The sequence below is a fragment of the Melospiza melodia genome, chromosome 9 (assembly GCF_035770615.1).
Source record: "Melospiza melodia melodia isolate bMelMel2 chromosome 9, bMelMel2.pri, whole genome shotgun sequence".
Taxonomy (NCBI): Eukaryota; Metazoa; Chordata; class Aves; order Passeriformes; family Passerellidae; genus Melospiza; species Melospiza melodia.
In genome coordinates this window covers 27,541,145-27,562,542 of record NC_086202.1, presented here as the reverse complement: position 1 = coordinate 27,562,542, position 21,398 = coordinate 27,541,145, and the positions used below count along the sequence as shown (strand labels likewise).

Sequence of the window (21,398 nt, the reverse complement as noted above, 5' to 3'; positions counted from 1 at the left end):
AAGAGCCACAGAGACATGCACCCAGCCTGTGGTTTCATCAGTGTCTCACAACCGGCTAAAATCTAAAAAGAAAAAAATCAAATTGTAAGATCAGGGTTTGTCGCAGACATCTTTTATGGAAAATCTTTTCCTTAGGATTTTTCCTCCTGAGAAGCTGGGAGGCCTCAGGAACAACATGTAAACAATGATTATCTGCTGCTGTGGAATGCAACAGGTGCATCTGGGATTGGTGTCATGTGCTTGTTTCTGATTAATGGCCAATCACAGTCAGCTGGCTCAGACAAAGCTGAGCCACAAACCTTTGTTATCATTCCTTCCTATTCTATTCTTAGCCAAGCCTTCTGATGAAACCTTTCTTCTATTCTTTCAGTATAGTTTTAATATAATATATATCATAAAATAATAAACCAAGCCTTCTGAAACATGGAGTCAGATCCTCATCTCTTCCCTCATCCTGGGACCCCTGCGAACACCATCACATCACAAGGGTCATGAATGGCAGATGAAGATTCCAGCCCCTTCTCTGATTGTCTGTGCTGTGGGTCAGGCTGACCACTGAGGCTGGGGCAGGGCCTGGTGCTCCAGCTCAGCTGGGCCCCCCTGGGTCTGCAGGGTCACAGCTCCAGAGTGATGGCTGGGAAGGCAACTCACTGGGATGGGGGAAAAGAAAAACTAAAGAGGAGAAAGCAGCAATTCCCATTGGCAGAGCATGCCAACTTTCTTAGTTCACCACTTCACCCAGCACTGACCCCACGGGTGAGGCCACGCTCTGGCACAGCTGCTTTGTACAAAACCAACCTCAAGGAGAAGCACAGGCCAGGCTGAGAGATCCTCTTGCTTACAGTGACAATTACTTTAATGCTAATATACCATGCTCGAGGCACAAAGTTGCAAATCTTTACTGGCTAAACAGAATTCTCCCCAGACTCTGAAATTTAGATTTTGGAATGATTTTGCTATTCATTTTCTGCTGAATTTCCCCCCACACATCCCTCATCATTTTTCCACTCCATCAGCTGCACAAGTATATCAGGCAACAAGAATATTCCTAAATCAAAAAATTACTCTGTGAAAAAAATAAGTGACTCCAGTGGAAGAAATATTGTTCATGGGAGCCAAGTCAAATGTACAGCAGATCACTCCTTCCAGAAGGAAAAGAATTTTCAGGCAGGCAAATGCCAAACAGAGAGGCAAGGAGCAGCTGGAAAGTGTGGCTATGCTCTGCTGGATAACCACAGCTGGGGTTGGGAAGGACAACAGGAAAAGCCCAGTTAGAATTATCATTTTCCTGGGGTATCAAGGCAGACCCCCAGCAAATCTTGCTGTCAAATCAGCCATGGTCCAGCCCCAGTGAGGCGCAGGCACACAGCAGCAGTGGAATGCTTCTGTTTCCCACTGCTTTGCTTCTCCTTCCATTATAACCAGATGGGCTTTATCCTGCTTGGAACATCTGAGGAAATTGCCAACTGTGCCTGTGACAGTGCAGAGGGGTCAAGCCTGAAGGTGACATAATTAGCACTGTGTGATAGATCACAGTCCACAGAAAATTATCCTCATTTACATCAGCCACGGCAATACATCAAAGCCTTTCGTTCTCTGGGAAGTTGAGTAGGAACTGATTATGACTGAGTCACAGAGAGGACAGATCCTGCTAGACAGAAAATAATTCCCTGCTCTTAAGGCTGAAACCTGGTGGCCATTTTCTTCACTTACACAACCCACAATCAAACAATAAAACTTCCAACCTTCTAATCCCCCAAAATCTTCATTTGCCACACATATTGCAGCAACCTTGAAAACAAACATGCAAAGGAAAGCCAGAGAAACACTGAACATTTGCTTTCATCTCACCCAGGATTAAAACAAAACAACAAAAAACATTTGACTGGAAAACTAAAAATCTACCTTAAGAACAAAACATTTTAATTCAAGGTTTTCTGAAAGGCAGAAGGACTCTATTATGTGTCCAATTAATCAAAAGTGCTTTTGCTTTTTCCAGCCCGATTGTTTAACTTCAAAAAGACAATTCTTTGTGCTCTTAAAATTAGTGCACTTGGAACAATGGCCACAATAGAGCAAGCAGGTAAAAATAAATCCTCCTTCCTTATCCCATTAAAAGAGGTAACCTCACCTTGTGTTTTTTCATATTTTAAAAATCTATCCCATCAGAAGCTGCAGAAATTATTGAACTAAATTTACTAAAGAGGACTGAAATGTACAAACAACATTAGCATTAATAGAATATAAGCCATATTTACTGCAGTTTATTTAATGGCCTCTGCATTAATAGTCCTTTTTCTCTATATAGACAGAATTAGGAGTGAAGTAATAGCTGCTTACAGTGCTGAAAGGCTTCTCTACTGCTTTTATTTTTGAACAGGTGGGTTTTTTCCCCCCAGGATTCAAGGTCTCTATGGCTCACAAAGGATAGCTAATAGAAGACATAAGCAAACATTCAGCATTTGAAGATTCAATCAATTTGAAATATTTTACATTATCAGAATTCACAAACACACATCTCTTTCTATGTTATGTATTGTACCTCAACAGAGACCAAAGGCCCCATGGTATGAGCCTCTGCCCAGAGGCAGAAAAAGGCTGAAAGAATTTAGACTGTTTTGGGTTATCATTGTGATTTAAAGCCCTCTTTTCCATATTCTCTCCTTGCAGGTGGATGCAAAACTCATCTGAAATTTTCCAATTATTAAGATGAAAACATATTCAAAATAATGAAACTTATCAAAGAAAAAAAAAACAAACCACACCACAAAAAACCAAAAACACCACAGAAACCCAAAAAAAAAAAGACCCCACCTTCCACAAATATTAGGGTTATTAGGGTGAGGTTTTGAATTATTCATCCAAAAGAGTGAAACACAGCTTGAAAATCTCAATCCAAGCATCTGACATGACAAGCACAAGATAATGTTGAACTGACTTTTTTGATCAGGGACAATCAAAGGAGCCTTGTAGAATTTGGCTTATAAAACTCCCATCGAAATTTAATAGTTGGGAGACTTTAAATGTCTTCGACTCCATCATAACACTAACTTTTACCTTTTTCTCTTGGCTGTCAAAAGACTTGAGCTATTTCTTTCTTGTGCTTGAAAAAACAAAGGCAAGTGACATCTAAATACAATCAACATGTGCCAGCATTCAATCTCTCAATAATGCCTTAATAAACCCATCATAACTAAAGCCAGGTGAGTAATTTAATGCTAATTATTTCCAATTAACTGCTTCTTTTAAAAACAAAAGCAAAGTGAAATTTCAATGTTTCTTTATCAACTGTGAACATTTCTAATTTGCAACTCACAGAGTAATCATTTTGACTTTCAACTCCAGCTAATTTAAAACCAAAATCCTATACAACTCCCAACTAGATGAATTACAGGCCCTCAGTTCCATTGTCAGCTTTGATCAAATCTAAAATTCAGAAAATTTCAAATAATATACTCCAATTAAAAAAAAAAACACAGAAGCACAGGAGTTGCAGAGGAGGAAATTTTTTTCTTTTTAATACATTGTTATCATCAAATCCCACATATACAGAGGTTTTTGTCTTTGAAAAAATAAGCACTTCATTGGTGAGGAAAATAATTCTCCCTTAAACTTATTTTTTTTTTTAAATATGTTTTAATGCTTGTTTTTGCAACCGTTTAAGGTCAAGGCAAAAAAGCCTTAACTCCCAGGCACTGAAGTGAACCCAGTGCCAGTGCCTGGTGCTGAGCCTGCTCCTGCCCAAGGCACTGCTCACTCAGAGTGCCAGAGCAGAACCAATTCCTATCCCCACCCTCAGCCAAACCAAAACTCCACGATCCCAGTCCCTGAGAGGTGTGATTCCCAGCTGCTGGCACTCAGGTGGAGCAAGGTGGTACCTCACACCTTGCTCCCCAAAATGGGAAGAGAAATCCAGGCTCACCTGCTCCACCACAGCCACATCTCTCAGCCCCTGCTCAGGTCTGCCCCCATGCCTGTGCGACAGCATTCCCCAATTCCCCTCCTTCCCTCTCCCCCACAGGACCTCTGCAATTCCTCCCTGAAAGGCAGAGCACGGTTTGCCTTTGACAATCCACACAGGTAAAGGGATTAGGTGATAAAGAGTAATTAAATTGACAGTCTAATTTAACACTTTGCATTTTGCGTGCTTTTACTGCGTGCTGTTTGAGTTCTTAATAAAAGGTTTAATACACTTTTCATGGCACTTAATACTGTGGAACTAAGCAGCTTTACAACTAAAGGTCTGGGACTTGCCCAGCTGCTTAATATGCAGACTAGCATATCCTAGGATTCTTCTTTTGCAGCCTCATGGCAAAATACCTGTGCCTTGGTGGAAGTTCTGCTTTGAGGCCAAGCAAGCTGTTCACCTGTCCCACGCTCTGGTAGCTCTCTCAACTAGGGAGAACTGGTTTCTCCTATCCTGCCTTCCACCACCATCTGTTGTTCAGGCATTGTCTCACAATAACTGAAGTTACTGACTGCACCAGCCATCAGAGCTGCCCAGGGATGATCAGCAGCTGCATTGAGCTGTCAGGAGCCAAAAATGACATGTCTGTGGATTAATGGCCCAGCCTGTCAGGATGGCATGTATTTGCTGTGTGCAGAAGATGAAACATCTACTTTCCAAAGAACAGGATTTGCTTTACAACAGACCTCTGCATTGCCCAGAGCAGCAATATTTTTCTGTCACTGAACGTCAACAAGCTACAGTCTGGAGTAAAATATGGTTTACTAAACCACTGAATTCATAGAACTTCATATTCCTCTGTGGCAGATGTTACAAATATGCAGACAGACAGTCCTTATTGATCCAAATGGTTTGCAGAAACTCCATTTGAAAGCATATGTTTCTCTGCTCGACATTTTGACATGAATGACAAGACAAAACCAGGAATGCAAATACACAAGAAGGAACTGTTCTTGTGTTGTAAAAGCACACTCCCCCTACCAAAGAGTTGGTAAATGTTGCACAACTAATCACAGCCCAGAAAGATGTGTGAGCTGACCTACAGGCACAGAACAGGGGGGGAAATCCAACAACACGGACTTAAAACGGCCTGACAGGATCAGCACAGCCCAATACAACCACTGCTTGTTCTCTCCCTGTGCCAGGACCAGCCTAACAGCAAGTCTCACCATGCAGAATCAATTAATTTCAGGAGACCTTTATGTAAAGAATGATGGCAGCATCCAGCAACTCAAGTGCTCCCCAGTCCAGGGTAGCCAGGGCATGTTCATAGTCCAAATACAGCATTTTTACCATTTAATTTTCAGGCCTCACCAACCCTTGTTGATGGGCCTGCACCCTCAGCACTCCTTTCTGGGGACCTGCAGCCCCCCAGCTCCTCCCCAGGCTTGCCTCCAATTCCCTTTCCCCAGCAGCTCCCCATGCCAGTGCTGCTCGGGGGCTCCCTGCTCCCACAGCAGGAGCTCTCAGGGGTGCTGGCAGCAAGCCCTGCCTTGAAATGACACCTCACTCCATTGGGAATAGAGTTGGGTCTCCACTTCTACCTTAGTGTCCGCTAAACTGGAAGCTGAAAGCTTTTGTGACCAAAGCACTCTCCCAAAAAATTCTCACCATCATCTAAGCTGGCTTTAGAAGCAAGTAAAACATCTCAATATATTTTCCTGGCCGGCTCTTGAATGGCAGCTAAAATGCAGAACTACTAAATTTCAACAGCCTGTAAATGCTCTACCTGCCCACACCCAGCACTTGTCAGGAGTTTCTCCTGTCCCATTATGTGCCCGGCAGCAGCAAACAGAGCCAACACTGCAAAACAGCATCCTCATGCATAGACAAACCCCACATGGACACATCCCCAGCAGGACACCCCTGGCCCTTCCTCTGGGGGCAGTGGGCAGCAAGCAGGACCAAGGCCACTGGAATCCCCAGTAGTGCCCTAAGATGAAAAAGGGGCACTGCAACTATAACTACAGCCACTGTACACTGTAACCTGTAACTACAGCCGCTACAGCAGACTGAGCACACAAACAGCTCAGTGTCTGCTTAGATTTACTTGCAATTACACATTTCAGTGGGCTGGCATATTTTGCTGCTGGTAAGTATTTAATTTAACAGAATTGCTTCAATATAAATCATATAAAAGCACATTAAACAAAAGCCAATTTATTTTTTGCTGATATATAGAAAAGGCTATATAAATCTGGAATCTCTCTGCACGGTCGTCATGGTGTGTAGACTTGTAGCTCAGTGTAGAGCCCGGTGCAGCAGAGCACCCAAGGTTAACTTAAAACAGCTGAGTAATCCCTGGGAGTTTAAGGAGCTCACTCACCTGCTTGAAATTAGGCACATAATTAACTTGAACCGTGCACTTTAACTCCACCGTCAATCCCTTTTGTTCTTTTAGCTGCAATTCTCACCTGAACTGTAGGGCTCTGCTGTATTCTACTCAACCACTTTGGAAATAATTCCATCAGAAAACAGATACACACATTTCGCACGACGAAAAGAATTTTAGAAAAATACTGAAGCATAGAAAAACTTCCAAGATGCTTCCTTTCATGGCTGAGTGACCTTTTAGAACCAGAGTCAAAAAGCAGACTGATAATTACCTACAGCTGGAAGCAATTAACCCTCAGGCTCCATCTCCCCACCCATACAGTTTCCATTACAGCACTGTAACAAAACAGTTAAAAATTCAAATAAAGTTCTTTATCTTGAAAAAACTTAGAGGCATGAGCTGTGCTGTGGAGTTTTCACCTAGAAGTGTTTCAGGGGGTATCTACATTACAGTCACATGTAGCACATTATTCAGAAATCAGATTCTGTCCCAGCAACTCATCCAAGCATTTGAAACTTCAGCAAAAGGGGCAGAGATTTAGATTTTGTTTTTTAGTTTTTTGTTCAAGCTTTTTACTTACCTTGCTGTGTGTATTTATGATTCTGAGGACTTCTCCTCCTCCTTATGTGATATAGAGGCCCTCAAAACTACAGAGCTTTATAACTGCAACAACAGAGCTAGTAATTGAAAGATAACACATCTTTCAAAGAAAACTATCAAAAATAAATTCAAAAAAGACAAAGCAACTCTCCCACAGTTGTGCTCTACTACAACACGATGTGTAGTTGCTACCAGCATCAATTGATTTCAATGACAGCTATCAATTTCAGTAAAGACAAAAGAAAATAATTTAAGTACTATGCCTGAAAGCACACAGTGGAAAAAAAAATTAGGACAAAACAAAACTCAGTAAAAAGCTACAGCTACATACATTACTTGCTTCTCTTACAGGTTACCTTACAAACATGGAGAACCCACATTTTGTTCTGCTTCCCTCCAACACCAGCAGAAAGCATCATCCGTATCCAGGACCGCAGAGACTTGCGTAGCTCAGAGCACAAAGCCCAAACTCTCCCCCACAGCCCGACAAGTGAGAGCTTTATGGGGAGCTGATTGGAGCTGATTGAGGTGATTTGTCCCAGCTGCAGCCCTAAACAGCCCCGGGAGTGGCTCCCAGCAAACAGCCCACAGCTGCTTTGGGTGAAATCACTGATTGCTGCTGATTCTCCCCAGCTGAGCAACAATCAAGCCAAAAAACAGGCACGGCCAAACAAATCATTTCAACTCTTAAATAATATAACAACTGTTTCTGGTAGAACAAATGCTGTTTTTATTTGTTTCCTAAAAATTAAGAAAAATAATAATTAGCTGAGGCAACTGCTTGTATGATGGAATTGAGGCTTCTCATACAAGTAATACAGCTTTACTAAACATGAGTTGTAACCATCCTTTTCTCCCTCCCCCTTCACCGCATGTCAGATTTTACCTTTAATTTTGCCTTTCTTCAGAGTTTTCTTCTGACTTTCTCCTTGCCTTTCCCAGGATGATGCCAAAGGATGTGGTTTCTCTGAGAAATTTCCAGCAGGGTCCCCCAAATGTGTTGTGTTTAGATTTATGTCCCTCTTTAGCTGCTCACAATGTAAGTTCAAGTCAGTAAAGCAAAATAAAATAAAAGAACAAGGTCTGAACACTGTGGTTTCTGTACCACCCCACTAACATGATTTCCTCTGAATGCTCCACTTGTCACCAACCCAACAGCTTTAAGCTCAGAAGAGAGCTATTCCGAAATTGAAACAGATTTTAGGAAGAATTTTCTTTCTTTAAGCAATCCCAGCATAAAGTTTAAACTGTAATCCATGTTACATGCTCAAAATTATTATAAAGTTCCTCTTTCAGGTTAATTTTTGAGACATTTTCCTTTTCAGAGCTACCCCAGTTTGTAGAAAGGAGTGCTCTTGAGCCCAATATTAAGAGCTAAACCTTCACCTGCTGAAACTCAGCATGCTTGACCCATTCCCTGGAGGGAAGCTGATTTACACAGGTGAGAACCCAGCTTTAATTGGTTTATCTATGAGCAGACTAAGGAAAAGTGAGTTGTTTTGCTGAGACTTCACCTACAATGCAGCAATGGTTATCAAAGCAAGGCAGATATTGGGAACTTCACTTTGCAAGACAAGTATTGCACACATGTAGCTGTAACTCAGCAGAAAAACATTCTATCAAGTTTCAACTCTGAAATTAAAAAGCACAATTACTCTTTTTTTTCCCCATTGCAATAGGAAAACATAACATACTAAGAAATAAGAGCAATGCATTCTTCAGACTGAAAGCAGATTGCCCATGGATTGCAAGCAAATAGAAGAAACTGAGTCACATTTTTGTTAAGAAAGTAATTTCTAAACTAATGGGTTGGTAGAACAAGACAGGCTAGAAGTGCTGTGCCACAGATGTCACTTTTGTGAAAGCTCATCACCAAAAGAGCACAATAAAAGGAAGGTACATTTCATGTTCAATCACCTTTGCAGCGTAAACATTCCAGAGGAGTTGGAATATTTGGGGTCACACATTATTCCCTATTTTAAGTACACTCAGGGAAGTTCCAGTTGAAAAACCAGAGCACAGTTTGGTCTTCAAAGTTTTCAGAAACTTCTGCAGTTTTTCTGCTTCAACTTGCCAGATATTAAAGGTGAAGGGTCAAACCTGCAGGTGGTGTAAATAAGCACAGCTCTGTGAGAGCTTTCACCTTATGCTCATTTACATCACATGGAAATTATATTTCTCACTTCTTCTGTGAGTAATTGCACATGTATATATATATATATATGCATGTGTGTGGTGAATACATATTATATAGAAAGTGAATGCTTTGATCTGTCAAAAGGAAGATACAAATATAAAACAGGAGACAGGATATGAAAATCATACATTCTGCATTTACTTTCAAAACTGAAAGTTATGGGGAAAGAGACATTGTTTATGTTCAAGGAGAACCTGGTGATTTGCTTAAATAATCTAAAACCAAACCACTAGCACATGAAGGATTTAACAGCTTCCTGTCAGGGCTGACAGGCTCAACCTATGACTTGCTAACTTTTATATAAACAAATAATTACTAGACAGCGAGAGATCCATTGCAGATTCCTAGTTTTGCAGTGTAGACCCTGGTGCAGCAAAGCACTCAAAACTTAAGGTTAACTTAAAGCAGCTGAGTACTCCCACGGAGTTTGGCCAGCTCACTCACCTGCTTAAAATTAGGCACATATTTAATTTGAGACCTGTGTTTTAACTCCACCATCAATCAGCAATGCACTTCACCTGTGCATAAAGCAGGTGCACCCCACAGGGCTCACACATGCTGAAATGCTTTTCTGAAAGAGGGCTGCGTGGTTTGATTCTTCAAGATGCTGCTCGTCATAAATGTAGTCCTGCCAAGCACTCAAACAGGTGAGTCACATCCTGTGCATGAGAGTAAAGGAGCTCTGACATCACTGATAAGTTAGAGCACACTTCCAAACTTTACAGCACACAGCAAGAGTAAGCCAGGAGGAGAACACTGAATACGAAGAATGCTGAAGTTTATCCCCAAAATATATTGTATTCACAATTTTTTCCACAAATGCAGGTCAGTTAAAATTACAGTGCTTTAGTCTATAATATGAAAAAGATCTAAGATGAAAGCAAAGATGCCTCAGTAAAAGAGGGTTTCAAGCCCCTGCTCTGGGCTTTGCTGCAGCAAGTCAGCAGCATGTTTTGTGAGTAACAGCACAGCAGCAGCTCAGGACACCTCCAGCAGGTTTGCGTGCCACAACAGATCACACCCTTGTGGCCACTCAAGCACCTCCTTGCGCCTTTTCTGCAGCATGTTCCTCTGCTGCAGCTAGAATCTTAAACTGGTCATAAAATGAGAGATTTTTCCAACACAAATGCTTGCACTCTTTCTCCAAAGCATTTTTACAGATTTCTGTGTGTACATAGTCTTTTAGTGCAGCTATTTCTGCCATAACTAATTAGTGTTTTTATAGAAGATTTTTTTTCCCTGTGGCATAGGTTTGTTAAGACAAAAAAAAAAAAAAAAAAAAACAAAACAATGTGACAAAAGAAGAAAAAAAAATCCGAAGTTTTTGTGGGCTAAACCTCCAAATAGCATAAATCCAGTCAGCAAATAGTGTAATTTGTGCCAAGCTACAAAATTGCACCATCTTCATGAGAAACCAGCTTGACAATAGAAAAAATGAATTCCTCTGAGAGTACTCCTCCTGTAAGCCCATCATCAATATTCCTCATTTAAAAAGTGTTAGGCTGAGTATACTCTTCCATAAGGCTGGGTTTATGTCACAGTTTGACTTTTCCTCCCTACTGCTTCGAGTAGAAATGTAAAAATGTGGGGACTTTAATCACCCCATAAATATACGTGCTGTGTAATTATGCAAATCAAATTAGGAGCAGTGAATGGAATGTTTATTTACCCAAAAACCTGACCCAGATTGCCTGCTGACTTTCCTGGGATGTGAATGCATTTTTACCTCTGTTCAAACAGAATTTTTCACCCTAATGTAGACAGTGATTTTGCCGCACCAGGATCTACAGCGTTTTCCAAATAGCAGTGCTCTAATAAAGTGAAGGAAGAAATCCAACTGCAAAGGGAAATTACAATCTAGTATTAGGGATAAATTTGAGAAGACATTAAATTATCCCAATTTTGAAAGAGAGTGATGGTCCAGGAAGAGTAGGAGGGGGAACGGGGATCCATTATGTTTGGCATTTAAATTTCAGTTTGGGAAGGAAACAATGTGTTAGATTTTTGGTTTGGTTTTTTCTTGTCATACGACATTGCTCTGGTAATATTTGCATGACAAGACATTAAATAAGCTATATGCGTTGTTCTATCTTTGTCCTCTGTGTTTTACAGATTAAAAAAAAGGCTTTGTACAGCCATTTCTACCACAATTATAGACATGGCCATTAAAATGTTTCTCTTTACAAAATCAATGGAAAAAAAGCAGAGCTGTGCTTATAGTCTTGTCATTCAGGGATATGATTTCAACAGGGAGCATTGCATCCATTATACAAAAAATTCAGTGAAATCTTAAAGAAAGAGATGGCACCAGAGGGCACAGGCACTGCAGTGCCATTATCTCCTGCCTTTATAGTTCCTCCTTGCCTCACTCCATTGGTTCCTCCCCATTTTCAGTCATGTACACAAGAAACAAAAGAGCTGAGCAGTTCTTCTTAAAAGCTTTCCCCTTAACCTAAAACTTGTTGTTCATCAAAGCATTTATATATATAATATATACGTCATAATATATATAATATATATTATATATATATGTATAACAAAACACAGAAAGTTAAATAAAAAGAGCCACACAGCACAGCAGACAGTAAAACCACAATCCAATAATCCTGTGCTTAAATTTAGAAACTGTGTGGAAGTTTAAATCCTTGTTAGAAGGAAAGTATTCTCTGTTTATTGTTTGTTGGATTTGAGTTATAATTCACCTTTAAAGCATTTTTTACTGCTATGCTAATACCAGCTGCTAAGTTCTCTGAGTGAATTGTCATCTTGGCTATAAAACAGGGTTCTGGGGAAAGGAGAAATCTGAGCATGGTGAATTTTTCTAGCAAGAAAGAGATAATTTTTTTGCTCTTAAAAAAACCATACCTGTAAGGGAATAAGTGTTGAAATCCATGGGAATAAAAGAAAAGTATGGCCCTCAGTCCCAGTAACAGGTCTTCTTTGGCACTTGAGAACGACCACAAGTAGTTTGCCTTTTTATTCATATAGAACAAAATTTACAAAGTCATTCATACATTTTTGTTTGTTTTTTGTTTTGTTTTTTACTTACTTCGAAAATTGGGAATATTCAAAATACACTTTTACCCCACTTCATTCTTTCATTATTTACAAGTATATACAAGAAAAACGTAAGAGTTCATTTTCTTTTTCTTTTTTTTTTTTTTTTTTTGGTTTCTTTTAAATTTTTGTATTAAAAATCTCTGCTGGTTGTTTGTACTGTTTGTTTTCATCATATGGATGTTCCGTGCGAGGGCTCCATCGCTTCTGGGATGACTCCCCCCGGCACGGACTGGAATGACATTGGGATCGGGGTTTTCACGGGGCTCTGCCGGAATAGTCCTCCATTGGGTGACCTGTGTTTGCACTGTATGGAGGGCATGGTGGCTGAGCTGCTCAGGGGCAGCGGCAGGTTGCTGCCCGAGGCAGCTGTCAGTGTCCTGCTGGCACCATGAGTTGTCTGTTCTGGTAAAAAGGTGCTGACAGAAAGTTGCGTGTTCTGGTACTCGCGCACCGGCTCCAGGGTCTGGGCTGGCTGCATGCCCCCGATCTCCAGCGCCGAGATCTCGATGGACGCTGGGGAGATCTGCTTGTGGGCTATGTCTTCATCAATTAAACTGTTCATGCGTCTGTGCACCTGCTCCAGGTTCACTTCTTTGTCCTGGTGGGGAAGAAATCAGAGCAATCAGTCCAAACACAATCTCCAACCCCATCCGGCCCCCTTCCTTTCCTCTGTGTGACCACAGCTGCTGATCACTCATTAAATCACTTGGATTTCAGCTGTGCCTGTGCAAAACCTCAAGGTCTGGCGACATCTCCAGATGAAAAACCTGCTGAAGAAAACACCAGCTCAATCTCAGCCTGCTGGAGGCTCCTTATGTTGCCAATCCCATCCTCCTGGGAGGTAAATGACAGCTAGCATCAGGGACCAGCACATCCCTCACGCCCTTGGCTCACCTTGCAGAAGCTCAGAAAAAAGCCTGTAGTAGGCAAACAGATGACCTGGGACTCCACATTCCACTGGGCAGCTCGGCCCTTTGTCACCACATGACAGCTCACCACTATCTCATGTATCTGCAGAGCATTTTCTAAAGAATAGGTCAGTAAAAAACCCATGACTTCAGGGTAGTTGCTTCATTGAAATCTGCTAGCCAGGGGTTGTGGTGATGATGAATTCCTACCCTCCCATCAGGAGGCTCTGGGTCACCTGTGTGGCACAGAATAAAACCCATTGGAGCAGCACTGAGAGAGGCCTACTTCGGGAGCCCAGGGGAGGGAACCTTGCATTTGTGTTTGGAACAGTTGCATGACAGACCATAAGCTCTCTGTCATTTTGACATGTCATCTGGAAAAGTCTATCTGTGGTCAGAGCTCAGGAAAACAGTGTTGGTCTTTAGGAAATGCATCACCATCTTCTGAGAATGCGTATCCTAAGGTTCACAGAGTGGTCTCCTCATCTGTCAGAACCACTCACTCAGCACACTTTAGCTCTTAGCTAAAGGAAACACAGCAAAAGGAGTTGTCTTTAAATCCTGAAGTAGCAAAGACCTACAATGGGCTGTTTATCACCTCAGTACGGCATTCAAGATGCTCAAATTGGGAAGCAACAAAATTGGCAGGGTGAAGTCAACCACCTGGGATGCTGTCTGACTGAATTTTAACAGCTAGCATTGTACTGCCAATAAAAAGGTATTACATTATATAATTTCTCTACATTTCATAAAGCACAGCTATGATTGCAGTTTAGTTATTTGATGCTAGTGTAACACACAGCAGAATAGCAGCAAAGCATAACAGCCCAACAACCCTGGAACTGGAGAAATTCCCTGGTCCAACACAAACCTGTAATTACATTACTCACACAGCAAGGCTCCAACCTAGGGAGCAGGACTACCCAAAACTTTTGTGTTCCAGTAATCCCTGACTCCCCAAGGTCAACCTGGGCTTAAATGTTGGTTTAACACAATACCACCAGCCTTACTGATTCATAGCAAGATGCAGGCTCAGGGAATGAAGTACAAAGCGTCACTGCCACTCACTCCTTTTAATATTTCATCACTGGTGTTCAGGTGGAGCACAGAGAATTACAATCTTATTCCAGTGGTATCCTCTGCTATGCAACTTTGCTTTCCCCTGTAAATTGACAAGCCAACTCCAAAGTCCTTGATTCCAGTCAATGTCAACTACAGATTCAGTTGTAACCCCGTGATTTAACATCCCTTCTACATTACTCAAGAACCATTGAATTTGCTGATCCCTGCATGGGTTTGGAAATGAATTAGTGTTACATGATGTACAGTTCCAACCTGTGTCCTTAGCTTCGGCTAAATCCATATTGATTTCAACTGGAACACAATTGCGCCACAATTATAGGGCTGAGCTGCGTGTTACAAATTCTTTGCTAATCAGTGGAAAATGAATTCCTATTTAATTTATGTCATAAACTCACCAAAATCCCCATGAAGCTTCCAGAAACCTGGGGATATAATCTTCTGCACCAATGAAACAAATAACTTTTTAAAAATCCTGCTTTTTCAGCCAAATCCTCTAATCGGATAATTTTGAGTTAGAGACAAATCAATGGATAATAAAATAAAAAATAAACTTTTTTGACATGAAGGGATCACACAACACTTGATCAGATAACCCCTGCAGCTCTATTAAGTCCTTCCTGACAACAAACACGCCTGACCTGTCAGGCCCTTTATTCAATACATTAGACAATGCACTAAGCTGATGATAACTCAGACACTCTTCCCTAAACTCTCTAGCCAGGAAACTTAAGGATGTATGGTAGTGACCAGAGGATTTCATGGATGCAATTCATCATTTCCTCAGTTCCTTTTTCTTAAAACTAAAATTGTAGACCTGGGGCAAACGTGAGATAAGTTCTTCCATTATTCCCAATGGGAGTAAGCTCAACCTCTCTGGCTGGGTTCCTTTGCAAGAGATGTCCAACCACTCACTGCTTTATTTTCCTCACCTGTTTGCCAACAAAAGCTTGCTGCAAAGTTCTGCTTGTGCACAAACTGCAGCTAGCACCACGTATTATGATGCTGAGCCTAAGGAGCTAACTCCCATTATGCAATGCCTCCTTAGGTACCCTGTACTGATTTTTTTCTAAATGATGCTGCTAGCTGGGATGTGGACTCCCAGTTGGCATTCTGGGTATCTGGGACTCATATTCTTGTCAAATCTCCACTACAAAATAAGAAAACAAAAGGGAACTCGGGTTAGAACTGAGCAAATATTAGAACAAATATTCCTAAATGAGGCTTTGGCAAAATGCTCATGACTCATTTACATTTTTCTGAGCTTTTGCCAAATACTAATGCCTTCTTCAGATCATTTCAAGTGAAAATATACACCAATGTTTTATTTATATTTTAATTTTTTTATTGCAAGTACATCCTAAGTGTATTCATCTTGCTTTGCTTGTGGAACAAGTATGAGACTTGGATAAAGCCAATCCAGAGGGAAAGGTAAGGTTTCAATAATTGCAACAAGCAGTCATTAATTGTTTGCAGAGAGAAAATAAATTTGTGAATGAAGCAGGATCTTCATTTGGAGCATCTGGGCACAGAAGGTCATAAAATTCAAAGCATGAATTAATCTTGATTAATTGAATTAATATTTAGCTGAGCCCTTTTAGATGTAAACATGAAGAGCCACAGCTTGGATGCTTTTAATACACATCTCTGGGTCCAGACCATAGGGATCATTAAGGAACATTCCACATCTTTTGGGATGTTCCCTTCTCCTGGCCTGACAGGCCTTTTCTTCCTCAGCATTCCTCAGGAAATAGTGGTTTTGAAGTTGCTTATGTTTCACAATACAAACTCATGTTTCACTGTGCTAAAAATTTCATTCTCAATAAAGATTAAAACCAGTTCCTGCACACAGACACCCCATTCTATCTACACCAGAACACTTTGTGAAGTACATAGAGAAGGAAATACTTGGGATCTCTTTAGGAGGTAGGGGTGATGATTTCACTTGCCTACTTCTCTTTCTTCAGCATTAAGGACAACTTGCTGGCCTTATTAAGATCAAAGAAAAGTTTATAAAGGCTTTCAACAGAACAGGAATTCACATTATTCCCTCTTTTCCTTGTCAAAATAAAATGTTTGCAAAGGTTATGGAAAACAACTTGTCTCTGCGGAATTATAAAATCACATTTTTAAAGGTTCTTTCCTTTTTCTTTGTCTTATTAGAAAAGAGCAGCTAAATAACTAAATGTCAAGGTTTGTATGAGACTATCTTAATGATGAATAAATGATTCTTCAAATCCTTTTAAAAAACCCAAGATTAAATTCAGAAACCCTTGAAAAGATTAGTTTGTCATTGCACACCATAAAACTGCTTTGAATCCAAGATTTCCAGAAGCAGAGGTTTCAGGATAGCATTATGTGACAAGCCAACCTTTCAGACTCTGTAAATTCTGTAAACCTAATTTTTTTTTCATTTTATTTTTCTTCTGGGAAATTCAGTAACACGGCATATGTTACTGAAAACTAACAGGCTAAATGAAGAAAGGTTTAAATGGCAATAAAGCCAGAAAAAGAAATCTTAAAAGTTATTATGTTTTATCCATTGTCAGCTCCATGTTCTCCTTTATTTGTAGTTCTGTGCTTCTTGTTAAATATCAGTAATTTGTAAAAAAAATATTTTTTGCACTTAATATATAAAATTTAGTTAATATTATAAATATGTCACATCTCAGACATTTCATACCAATTCAGCTTCACTTCTCATCTATGGCTGTGTTGGACACAAGTAAATGCTTGTGTTGCCAGGAAAAGATAAAATAGTTTTCCTTTGCTGTCTTCATAATTCTATTTTCAATATTAATGTTGTACTCCAAATAGATCAGTTGAAGAAATTAATCAGTGAAGAAAATAAACGTGTAAGGAAAATTAATTATACACCCAGGCTTATCCTCTGCAGCTTAAGGAAAACAGCAAAACAACCATTGCTCCTGGTCAGGAAATTCTGTTAGGCCTAAATACCAAGTGAAATGTCAACAACCCCCAGTGAGTTTGAGTTCTGGAAGGGCCTTAGAGGGGCAGGTTTTTGATATGTCCCAAGCACTTGATCATGAGCAACAGGTTCAGTGGCCTGTGACTGACAGCAGGAGCACACCCTGGCTTGGAGTGATCTGGAGGATGCTCACCAGAATTGCCTGGGAATGACTAAACCTGCATGGTCACACCTGCAAGAAACTGACTCCCTTTCAGGACTAACCAGGTCTGCCCTTTTCACACCGAGTGGAATTATGACAACATAATGCAGACACCATCATTTACAGATTAATCAATATGTTTTTTTTCCTAGCTTATTTTCTGTCACTCTTGACAGGTGGTTCTAATAAAGCCTGTGAGCAGTCATACTGAAAGAATATGGTACCAATTGGGAGCTTTGGAGTCAGTTAACGTGATCAAATTCAAGGGTGTTGGAATGGAGCTACTGGCTGATGTTTTTGAGAAACTGCCTACATCCCTCTAAATACAATTAATTAAAAGTTAATACTGCTTAGCTTACTGGCTTGCAACACTTGGAATCTTCCAAGGGAAAATTTTTTGAGAAAAATATTTTAATTATAGACACCATTGTGTTATCTGTTTTTTTACTTGTGATTTCTGTGAGTTTATCACAGAATTCTAGAAAAGCCACTTCAAAACATAAAAATGCTACACGATGATGAAGCAGTTCCATCAAGGCAAAAAAAGGAAGACAAATGCCCCAATAGGAAAGTCTAATATCTGCAGAAATGTGATGCTAAAACTATGCCAAAACTGTGATAAGTTCCATCAACATCCAACACATGCAAATAAAAGCACACTAGACTGGAGAAGAAAAAGATTGATGGCCCTGACCCCAGAAGGACTAAAATTTCAGAAACATAGCCAATATGGGCAGACAGGCTCAAACAGGGAGGGAATAACTTGCATATGTCAATACCTCCCAGTCAGGTGCTGGTAACTGTGCCAAGAATTAAAAGCCTGTTAAAGCAGTTAATAAGACTCAGGAGATATGCAGAAAACAAAGCTTTTAAGGTAATATAGCCTTAATCATCAATCAGGGCACGTTTCTGCTTTGGTTTTTTGTTTCCTGTCCTGGGTGACAACATGAAGGATTACCTTTTGATGAGAGAAAGAAACCAAGACACAAATGCTAATATTAGCTTTTCATTCTGTGCAAGAACTATTTTTAAAAAATTAGGTAATTTTGTGAGTAGGGCTGGGTTTCAAAATTTGAGACAAACTCCAGTGCCAGACAGACACTTCCTCTTCTGTCCCTGACCAGGAAACATGCTGGTCTCTCTCCCACCCATATAAAACTCCTCCTGACTCATACATGTGTGTTCATAATGGCAGGTGTCTGTCAGAGGCCATGAGACACAGGTGCTGGAAGGCACACCTGTACCCAGTTAGAAAGGAACACTCAGGCACTTCCAGGCACAGCCAGACATACTGCAAAACTGAAAAAGCAGGCAGAGAAAAAAACTGAAACAGCACTTTCCATGCTCAGGTACCCACAGACTATTTTCTTCTTACTCAGCATCAAACCCCACAGCTCCACCCAGCAACCAGCTTCAGTCTGTGGGGTTTCAGACATCATGGACTCAAATATTTACCTTGTTAAAGAGAAATAAAGCAGCAGCAGCTCTGCATGTGTACAATTGGTTAGGATTATTTTGAAATCCTGTATTCACCCAGGGTCATTATCATTACTTTCAGTTACAGCTCCTGCATATGCAAAGCTGTAATTTTAATTTATTCCAGGAGGCTCTGACAGATTGGCAAAACCAGGCATAATTGGCTTGCTCAAGAAGAAAAAGCAGTGATGATATATGTACTAGATGTGCTGCAAAGCAATGGCAATACAGTATGGTGTTACATTAATACCAACAGCCCCTTTTGAACAAGACTCACTGTGTGACACTCATTATTCCGGAGATTCCGCAGCTGACAATGCAGTGAAACGTAGGGAGACGTGCACACAGATGCAGTGGTGATGGATGTCTGCTGACATTAATTTAACACAGGCAGCTCACCCAGTCATCAGCACTTAATGCTACATAAAATTTGTTGAGTGTTTCTGAGTGTGCTCTGCTCAAAGCTGGTTTGACCATAACAGAATCTTATTGGAAATACGCAGGGATGCACCTCAAGAGTCTACTTGAAAACCTGCTCTTAGAAATAGGCCCAATCCTGCAATCAAGCTTCTGCTCTTACAAGTGGAAGCTCTACCATGTATTCTAAATTAGCAATTAGCTAAATTATCGTCCATAAACCAGCCGTTAGAAGAAGGCACTGAGACTGACATCAGGTGAGGTCCAGTTGGCTGTTACCTAATTGAAAGAATAAAAGAAAGTTCTGCAGTATGTTAATTTCATTAAATGTAGAATCATCTGCAAAAAAACAAAAGTTCATAAAAATTATGTACAAGAGGACACCTTATTCACTAAGTGAGGCTCTCCTTCACCAGAGAGCAGAAATTCCTTTATGAAGAGACAGTAACACTCTTTTTCCTCTTAAGTAAACCTGAAAAAAAGTGAGATATTACAGAATCCTGTAAAGTTGATGTTAATGTGACAGAAAATTGTTTCAAATACATCATTTCCAGCTATCCTCAGCCAGAAAAGAGGTATAAATAAATTATTACCAAAAAACCTAGTCACCAAACAAGTAACAGTGACTGGCTACAGAAGTGGTAGCAAGAACATTTACGAAGCAGTTCACATCTTCCCACAGTCCTGTTGCACACCTTACCCAGGTTGGATTTATCTAAGCTGAAATCACATCTAAGCAGGGGTCTAATTCTGATGTGTCCCACAGGTCTTGCCTATGAGCCTTGCCAGGAATACCCCAGACAGCAATCTCCCCAGCAGGCCAGTGAAGCTGACCATGCACACCACTTTGAACCAGCCAAACCTCTCTCTTTGTCTTATTTATCCTCTTGAAGTGCATCCCTGTCTCTGTGAATAAATACCCAGGACAGTCCTGATGGGGAAGATCAGGTTGCCCCACAGTGTCTTGCAATGATCTGCTCCCACATTCACCACCATCCATTAACTAAGTGCAATCACAGAGAGAACAGTCTAGACCTCACAACAGACCCAAACCTGCCAGGGAAGAGCCTGTGGGAGCATTTTCATTTGTTACTCAATATGAAAGGGGACATCCAGCCTCATGCTGAGATATTCAAGTTTAAAATCCTTACCAACCTTGGTTCACCAGCTGGTAACGCAACGACAACGAGAATGAGTGAGTGGTTCGCATGGTACAGATGTTTCCACAGTTTTCATGATGTTAAAAATTAACAGGACAATAAGAGAATGCAAAGAAACATTTCTCAACACAAGCAGCAAAATGCAGTACAGAATGAGTGCTAGTTGATGAGCATGCCAATGTCTCTGCAAAGGAACTTGGGAGAAAGGAGAACTTGCAACCGGAGAAACCTCTACTGTGTACACACTACAGACTGCAGCTACAGGCATTTCCAACAACACAGAGGTTGGGATCAAGGGGAGTGACAGGGGAAGGTAAAGATGTGGAGGAAACTAACAGGGATTCATCTGTGCAGGCATTTTCAACAAGAAACCAATCATCTGTATGTTCGTTAGAAATTCTCACCATGCTTCTGAGGCCCAGCCTCACATCATTGGCCATCTCCAGATAGAAAGGGAAAGGAAGATGTGGGGAGAAAAAAAAGAAGGATCAAAATAGTGAGGCTAATAATGTAATTAATATTTCACTCTTTTCAGCAAACATGTACTCATCATTTCTTATACGTCTGGTCTGAAACAGCATTGCAACAAAAGAGGATGGCCCTCAAAAGGGTGGTGTTTTCAGAATTTGACATCATCTAAAATTACACTGTGATGTGACAGATTACTCTTTTACAAAGGAAAAATTAAATTAATGATGCTTCTATTCCAAAAATTCACTAAAAATTAATGATTTCTTTACATTGCTTAACACATTTTTTTAAATCCTAAAATATAATCTAGTCCATAAGGAATGCAATTTCTCACTAGTGAGCCCAAATGAAAGCAATGCTATCCTTTAGCAGACTGAATTACTCTACTGGAGCATCAGGAGTAACAGATTGCTCCACACCCTCGTTCTTCACCATTCCTGTCTAGTCACATGCAAATCTCAAAAGTTTTCATTTTTTTCCTAATATGCCAGGAGGAGAAGAGAGAGTTGGCACAGGAGACAAAGAATTGCTTCTACAACCTGTTTGATGCCCAGGGTTAGCTGATTTACAAAGCCTCTCATCTCCACTCCAGCTAT

At 40.5% G+C, this 21,398-nt stretch overlaps 1 protein-coding gene and 1 long non-coding RNA gene across 6 annotated transcripts in view; both read right to left on the bottom strand.

Moving 5' to 3' along the window:
• Nucleotides 1-7,468, bottom strand: part of LOC134421683 (uncharacterized) — a 94,293-nt gene extending 86,825 nt beyond the window's left edge. The window contains exon 1 of the long non-coding RNA XR_010028661.1: nucleotides 7,259-7,468. This is a non-coding gene — a long non-coding RNA (uncharacterized LOC134421683). The remainder of the gene's footprint in view (nucleotides 1-7,258) is intronic.
• A 1,745-nt stretch (nucleotides 7,469-9,213) lies between these two features.
• GRID1 (glutamate ionotropic receptor delta type subunit 1) overlaps nucleotides 9,214-21,398 on the bottom strand; it is a 489,017-nt gene continuing 476,832 nt past the window's right edge. For 4 of the 5 annotated variants that reach the window (XM_063164000.1, XM_063163995.1, XM_063163994.1 and 1 more), the window contains one exon: nucleotides 9,214-12,757. In XM_063164000.1, coding sequence (XP_063020070.1) covers nucleotides 12,329-12,757 — 429 coding nt within the window. In that variant the 3' untranslated portion in view covers nucleotides 9,214-12,328. The remainder of the gene's footprint in view (nucleotides 12,758-21,398) is intronic. The other variant, XM_063163999.1, reaches the window with a different exon arrangement.